At 32.3% G+C, this 8584-nt stretch overlaps 1 protein-coding gene across 2 annotated transcripts in view; it reads left to right on the top strand.

Moving 5' to 3' along the window:
- LOC123008575 (choline/ethanolamine kinase) overlaps window positions 1–8048 on the top strand; it is a 14297-nt gene extending 6249 nt beyond the window's left edge. For both annotated transcript variants that reach the window (XM_044404442.1, XM_044404441.1), the window contains 3 exons: window positions 143–467; window positions 3876–4152; window positions 7238–8048. In XM_044404442.1, the coding sequence (XP_044260377.1) occupies window positions 143–467; window positions 3876–4152; window positions 7238–7650 (1015 nt within the window). In that variant the 3' untranslated portion in view covers window positions 7651–8048. The remainder of the gene's footprint in view (window positions 1–142; window positions 468–3875; window positions 4153–7237) is intronic.
- The last annotated feature ends 536 nt before the right edge of the window (window positions 8049–8584 follow it).

Here is an 8584-nt window from a genome sequence, read left to right as displayed (position 1 = left end):
TATTATCACTAATTACATAACCAATTATCATAAAACTGAAAATTTACTTTTCTTTCAAGATAATAGCCTTGATCTCGCGTTTTTCCCCTTTTTTTTAATCTCAACCAAGGCTTCTGTTGATTTCCTGGTCTATTTCTTCCAGCGGTGGCTTGTCCAACCTCCTCTACCACATATCCTTGCCGGAATCCCTCGTCGAAGAGAGCAAGGATTTGGGTGAACCCCAAGAGGTCCTGATCCGCGTCTACGGTCAGACCCACGGCGAGCACGCCCTCGAAGCCCTCATCACCGAAAGCGTTGTCTTCACGTTATTAAGCGAAAGAGGTCTTGGTCCAAAACTCCACGGAATTTTTCCAGGAGGTCGTATCGAGCAATACATCAATGCCAGACCATTGCGTACCAGAGAACTCGCCGACGAGAAGTTGTCGGTAAAGATTGCACAGAAAATGGCCGCCATACACACCATGGAGGTAAGGTTTTTCCAGTCTTTTTTGTATGAGAGAAAACGCAAGGTAACATTTTTAAGTCAGGTTGTTAGACTTTTCAATTTTTCTTATATTGTTTTGAGGCGGCGTTGCACCCATGATTTTTCGACAGGTTTGTGTGAACGGTTAAAGTAGGTCTAGGAATTTGGATTTTTTCCTTACGACTTGATGGAAAATTACGGAAATAATTATCGCGTCAATATTTACGACAATGCATTTATTTGTAGTTTCTTTGAGATTTCTTTCTTTAAGGACACGTGGTGTCGCTTCATTTGACATAATTTGAATTTCTCAGGGTCACAATATTGCGTTTCAGTCGATGCTACTAGATAAATATTTGCAACTTATTTCGCATTTTGATAAGGAGGTGTGAGGGGGCGTTACCCGATAATATTTATTTAAGGAAAAAATTGGATGTATTTCCTGTTGCGACTTAGTTATAAATATAATAAAATTGGCTAATATTTACTTAGTTATTTGCCTCAAGGTGATTTTTTTTTTCTCATTCTAGAAATTATTTCATATTTATAGAACTAATCAATATTCAAGAGAAAGGTTGCTAATGCAAAACAAAGTGGCTCGAATAGAACAAAAAAATCTGACGTCTATTATAATCACAGCCTGCTACAGATACAGTACTAATTGTTGTACGATAAAAATTATCATGGTATGTTGTGGTATGTCATCGACATTCTTTTTTTTTTCAAAGCATACGTGACTGTTTCACTTATCTGGTTATTTCTGGAATCGATAATAGAATTATTTGATCACATTTTAAAATTGCAACTTTGTCAACATGACAAAATTGGTTGCATAACATTTTTTGCAGAGTGGCGACATCACGACCTACTTTTGAAATTGTTTGGGTTAATTGTTTGCTTTTCGGACCCCTTTTTAAACTTTATTTGGGACGCCTATGTCTCAACAGTGAAGTTGGCCAATTAGCCAAATGTGGCTACATTCACACTGCTCATTTTGCAGGAAAAAAAAAACAATTTCTCTATTTAACAAACAGAAAACACTCGAATCATACAAACAATAGAAAAATAAACATCTCCAATCAATTTACTTACTCCTCTTCAACACCTCAAAAGACCTTGAGTTTTTTTTTTTCTCATTAAATCATGAGCTTTTCTTATTTCTTGATATTAGAAATTAAATTTAAAATAAAAAATTTGGATTCTTGTTTATTAAAAGTTTAACATCTTTTATCCAAATGTTTTTGTAAATTTGTAATATAGGTATAGGGTGCGCCAGAACTCGCGCCCCAGAGAAAAATTTCAAGTAAGACAAGATACAAGGAACATGAAAAAAATGTTTAAAAAATTCTCTCTCAAAAAATTTTGATATTTATTTGTGACGTTTGACATTTTTTTATGTCTATTTAATGATACTGATGATCTTGTATATGTTTTTTTACAATTATCTAATAAAGGTACAAAAATTTTGCTAATAAAAACCACAAATAACATTGAACAGAGTTACAATTTAAGATACAGCTTCTTTGTTTCCTCTTCTAATAGACTGTAGCAAAAAAACTTGTAAAATTATTTTTCCAACAGAAATAAATAGAATCAAAGTGCAAATTTTAAACTCTCATAACTTTGAAATTTTTATAGATATTTTTTAAAATATTTTTTCCATGTTCCTGGTATCTTACCTTATAAGTATGACATTTTTCTCTGGGGCGCGAATTCTGACACACCCTGTAAACTGCTCCACAAAAGTTAAAATTTTATTTTTCTAAGCATTGTGGAATTCAGCAAAAACAAAAAAGTAAAAAGCCTTTATATCACTTATAATTAATTATTAATTTATTTTTTAATAATTTATTATTTAATTAATTATTGCAATTATTTGAAATCCTTTGGGTTAACTGTTTGCTTTTCGGACCCCTCTTCAAACTTTATTTGGGACGCCTATGTCTCAACAGTGAAGTTAGCCAATTAGCCAGAACAACAAATGTGGCTACATTCACACTACTCATTTTGTAAAATAGCAGGAAAAAACCCAATTTCTCTATTAAACAAACAGAAAACACTCAAATCATACAAATAAGACCAAAAATAAACATCTCTAATCAATTTTAATAGAATCTGACCTTTCATGCAACGAACCGGCCGGTGACATCCCGGGACTTGATTTTCGCAATTTTTCACGAATGCACTGAAATTTCAGTCTAATTTTGTGAAACACGACACGAAATTATTCCAAATGCGTCATTTATACGTTTTTCCTGCAATTTTTCACGAGGAAAATCAGCGTCACTTAGATCAACTTTTCGCGGACTAAGTACCAACATTACGCAATGCGTAAACAAAAACCCTGCCCAATGTTGTAATTTAATTAAAAAAATCCGTTTTTGCATAAATCAAGAATAACGACAAGGTTTACATGCGTGGTTTATTTTATTACAACCGGGATTTATTGTCGGCGGTACCAACTAAAAACAAAATTATAAGCATATTCGGGCTTAATTTTTATTAAAAATAATCTTGTGTCTCCTTGTTTTGTTTCAAAGGCAAATATTTCACGTAAAATGAGCCAAAGTTAATTTTTTTGATTTTTTGCCATCTAAATTCCCCAGAAATGGCGCGTAATTTAAATTTCACCATGACATAACCTGTAAAGTTATTTATTGCGTCTTTTGTCTGATTTTCAAGGAGGAAACAACTGATAAACCTATTTACTGGCCAGCAATTGTTTAACCTGTGTCGAGGTTATCACAATTTGTTGCTTTTAAACCCTGATAAAGTAATTGTCATTGGATTTCACTCGACCGATCACACAAACAAGACTAATAATCCTGTAAATGTGATTGTTTTTGCCAATCCATGGGTCGGCGTTCGCTTTGCTATCTCATCTCACACACATATGGGGATTTGTTGTTATTATGTTCTAGCGTTGTCCTATCGTGGACCCAAACAACTCGAATCACTCTCTCGTGCCCTCCTGAGGCGCAAAACAACAGCCGTTTCTGTTAAAACGTACTGTTCCGCCATTTGGGGACGTCCAACCGTAGGAATCATTCATATGAAATTAAAAATTTAATCAAAATTTTGATAAAAATTTTTCGAGAGTGACATGTTTTTTGTCGAAACCGAGACCGAGGAGTGACGTATAAGTACGTCTAGGCTTTGCTTGACTAATTTTATTCATTTTTTGCATTTTTTTTAACCCATCCATTGCATTTTTGGTTTGTTCGAGTCAGCCATGACAACCACTTGATTTTTAGCCAAATCTGGTAAGTCCCACAATTGAATTGAACAAACCAAAATTGGGAACACAGTTCGTTGCAGTTGCCCGACAGGAAACATGTCTTTTGTCAAATTCATTAATTTTTTACAAAGTCGCTAATTCGGGACGTTTTTTTCAATATTTTGAATTTTTCAGGTGCCCCTCCACAAGGAGCCCGGTTGGCTCTGGGACACCATCGATCGATGGTTGAGGACATGCGAATCGAAATTGAAAAGTGATGATGTTCCTGAATTTTTCCGAAACGCCGTAAATTGCGACTTTTTGTCGGAAGTTGATTGGTTGAAAAAACGACTAGAGATGGAGAATTGTCCGGTCGTTTTTTGTCACAACGACATGCAAGAAGGCAATATTTTGGTCAGACAAGACGCCCCGGAAAATAACAATAACAACGATCCGCAGATCGTCGTCATTGGTAGGTTTCATCCGGATTTCCGGGCAAATTACAATTGAAAATAGGGTCCCGAGGGAACGCGAAAAAATTGGGTTTAGTTGGCAAGGTAAACGACTGAGTATTCATTTGTTTCGTGATTTGCAACGTATGTGATAACTCATTAGTGATAACCTTTGAACTTAAACAGAATTAGCACATTTGTGATTCACTGAAAATTCGCAATAACAAATGAATGTCATTTGCGAATTTAACGACTGGTGGGTTAAGTTTGGTTTTTATGGCCACTTGTGTAACCAAATTTTTAATTAATTTTAAGTAAGTGCCGCTTTTTGTACCAATTTTCAAATTTTCAAAATCAATTTTTTATTTCAATTAAATATAATATTGAATGGGATTTTTTTATAAAATTTCAAGGTTGATGACTGGTTTTATTAATCGGAATGTAAACAAATAAATAACTTGTCTAAAACCTTACACAAATAAGAGATTATTATTGTTTGAGTTTGTTGTAGGTCTTATTTTTCAAGTGAAATAAATTGTGTAAGTAACATTTTTCCTCCAATTATGTCATATTTAAGGTAATGGAGGTTTTTGAATTTTTGTGATTTATTATTTTTTATTGCCCATTGTGTTACACATTTTTTAATCAAGCGCCCTCTGACTATAAAGCTAGTGTTTAATTTCTTTTTTAGACAGAAAGAAGGTTTCCATTTCATTTAGTTTATTTGTTTTGAATTTCGCGCTTTTTATATGAGTCAAAATGGCGGAACTATGGTTAAAACTTTCATGTTTTATAGCCTTTATATGTTTGCAGATATTTTAGTTTTTCTATCAGTAAAAAAAATCTTCTATAATGTTAGCTATGAAAAAGTTTGGGCTTGTTTACTAAAAACAAAGAGATTCATAACAAACAAGCATTTGCTTTTCGGTTAACCTTGTTGTTTAGTGTATTTTTTCTTTTTATTTACTTTTATCAATCGAGTGTTGCCAGATCAAAAACATAAAATTTACCAGATCTGTGTTGAAAAATTAACCAAATTTTCACCAGATTACGATTTGTGTGGCAAAATCTCACGAAAAAACGCAGTTTTCAGCTTAAAAATCTTTTTAAACTCTTGAAAAAAGCAAAAATGGCATGCTTTTCGGCCTAATTCTGTGATTTTTCTGCTTGTTTTCAACAAAATTTTGCCATATAATTGCGTTTTTAGCTGAAAAACGTGCTGAAACGGACGAGACATGCAATTCTAGTCTTGACATTTTTGTGCAAAAACGTGCTTAAAACATTTTCGGCCAAATTTTATGAATTCTCAACTTATTTTTGTCTTAATTTTGCCAAGAAATCAGTTAAATCGAGTGAAACAAACAAAATAACAGTAATATTAATCTTTTTGTGAATTTTAGACGTGTGAAATGAGTCTAAGAATTAGATAAAAATATCATAATATAATTTTTTTTATAACAATTTAGCGATTTTTGACACGCTTTGGCAAACTTTCGCAACAAAACACAGTTTTCAGCTTAAAAATCTACTTTTCGAAAAAGGAAAAAATTATATAATTTTCGGCCTAATTCTGTGATTTTTCGGCTTGTTTTCAACAAAATTTTGCGAAATAATTGCGTTTCTAGCTGAAAAACGTGCTAAAAATCCCAAAAAATGCAAAATTAATGTAACTTGAGATTGTAGTACAAAAACGTGCTTAAAAATATTCTCGGCTTAATTTTGTTTTATTTTGCTCAAAAATCGAGTGAAACAAACAAATAACACCAATATTATTTGCTTTTGTGATTTTTAAGCGTGTTTGGACAAGATTTTGCAAAATAAATGAGCTTCTGGCTCAAAAACGAAGTAAGTCGAGCAAAACAAGCTAAAAATAATATCAATTTCGATTTAAGTTTGTAATTTTTTTGACTGTTTTAACGAAGTTTTTAGAGTTTTCTTTGCTTGCATCTCAAAAACCTGTTTAAACACTTTAAAAGGACAAAAATAACGCCATTTTTGGTTGAATTTGTTGAATTTTTGTTGTTTTTAACCACATTTTGCGAAATAATTGTGTTTCTAACTGAAAAATTATTCGAAAAAGGCAAAAATAAATTGTCATTTTCGATCTCGTCTAGTAAAATCTTGTAAAAAAACAAACAACTATTTTTAACCAATTTGGTAGTTTTTCGACTTTTTTGAAAAAAAATACGAGATAATCAAGTTTCTATTTGAAAACGAGACAGATGCTCGAAAATCAGTTTTTTTCATTTCCAAAAAATCACTATATCAATATTTGCAATCCACTACTGGAAAATATCACTTTACTGTTTATTTGTCAAGTCAATAAGACACGATTTGTGTACACAAAACATGTTTATTGTAGACTGATAATTTTTTATTAGTTTAATTTACAAAATAATATTAAAACTCGCTCGTCAATATTTGCATATTTGACTTCGAAATTATTAAACTATATATTTTTTTTAATAACACTTTATTGATTTTTGACACGTTTTGGCACAAACTCTCGAAAAAAACACAGTTTTCAGCTTAAAAATCTGCTTGAACCTTCGAAAAAAGAAAAAAATTATATCATTTTCGGTGTTTTTTGGCTTGTTTTTAACAAAATTTTGCGAAATAATTGTGTTTCTAACTGAAAAAGTATTTTAAAAACACAAAAATAAATTGTCATTTTGGTCTTGTTTAGTAAAATCTTGTAAAAAACAAACAGAACTATTTTTAAACAATGTGGTGGTTTTTCGATTTTTTTTTATTAATTTGACGAAATAATCAAGTTTCTGGTTGACAACGTAAAAAATGCTCGAAAATCAGTTTTTTTCATTTCCAAAAAATCACCAGATATTAGAATTTTTACAAAAGTTTTCACCAAATCACCAAACTAACACGGAAAATCACCAGATCTGGTGAAATTTCACTACACCTGGCAACACTGAATGAATCTTCTAGTTTTTCAAATTAATCCGTTTCTGTTTTCCTTTTTTGTGCTAATTGCGCAGCTAAATTTTTTTCCAGTGGCGGCTCGTGAATTAATTTGACATAATCGATTGTCAATTGTCATTTGCTTCCTGTCTAAATCCATGTTATTTTTAATTTTTTTCTTCTCAGATTTTGAGTACTGCTCATACAACTACCGCTCATTCGACATCGCCAACCATTTCGTCGAATGGATCTACGATTACACCGAAGAGGAGTACCCCTTCTACAAGGAAAACCTTGAGAATTACCCATCGAAAAAACAACGGCTCCTATTCATCAAAGCCTACTTGGAGGCGCGTGGTTCGAAAGAGAACCCCAAGAAAATTTTACGTGAAGTGGAAGTCTTCACGCTTGCCTCCCATTTCTTCTGGGGGATTTGGGGGATTATCAACGCAGGCACATCCCAAATCCCATTTGGTTATTGGGAATATGCCGCAGCCCGTTTGAGGAATTATTTCCACCAGAAAAAGAAGTTTACTTTGGATTTGAAACCGCTAGTGACGTCACTTCCGACTAAACGGAAGAGTTGCAGTCTGGAGTGAAATCGCTTACTTCCGGTTAACTTTCGACTAGTCGAGGTTGCTAACTAAAGGCTGATGATTTTACACGTGATATTAGATATCAAAAAGTGTGGCAAGTGTACCTAAGATGAGAGCTCGTGATTGGTTATTAGTAATTTATCATCATCACATTTTACCCACAATTTTTACTATTTGCACAGAAATTATTTATATTAGAAAAATTCAAGTTGATAGCCGAGGGCTAATCTCGTTTGGTTACGTTTGTTGTCTGTTGAAATGTACTTAATATTCGGGAATATTAATGTTCGAATTTTAAATGCATTTAAATATTATTACATATGTATATAAGTTATTCGTATTCTCAATTAAGATCATTTTATCTTTTGTAAATATTTATTTTAATAAATAATAAAGTCCCATGCTAGCCGTTTTATTTCCCAAAAATTGAAGTTTTAAACCCCTTGAAAAATATTTTTGGTACGCCTATGGTGGCGTTGACGTTTGCGGCTAACCTCACTCATTGATTTTTAGTTTTTTCAAATTTGCATAAATTCTTACACAAAAACAACTTACGTGCTAGAAATTATAAATAAATCGGGACCAATATTTCTAAATACACCCTACTTTCGGGGAACAAACGGTCACTCAATATTATTTTCGAATTTTCATAAAAACTACCCTAATTTCTGATTAAATTAATAAAAAACACAACACAAGACAGTTTCTTTAACCGATTTTACGTTTAAACGTTGTTTATAAAGAAAATTTTGGAAAAATAACACACCATTTTGCACTTCACTTAAAACCATAGCCAACATTACTAAAGCAATAACCCTAAAAAAATTAATGTTTTTTACCAAAAGCAAAATTAAACAATAATCAGCTCCAACTGATTTTATTATTTTATTATAAGTTTTAAAAGGTTTACAAATTTTGCACTGGTACTCAAAACCAC

Source organism: Tribolium madens, unplaced genomic scaffold, assembly GCF_015345945.1.
Source record: "Tribolium madens isolate multiple individuals breed KSU strain unplaced genomic scaffold, Tmad_KSU_1.1 Scaffold_71;HRSCAF=194;Tcas5.2_LG6, whole genome shotgun sequence".
In the NCBI taxonomy this organism is placed as follows: domain Eukaryota; kingdom Metazoa; phylum Arthropoda; class Insecta; order Coleoptera; family Tenebrionidae; genus Tribolium; species Tribolium madens.
This window is presented reverse-complemented; position numbering and strand designations above follow the sequence as displayed.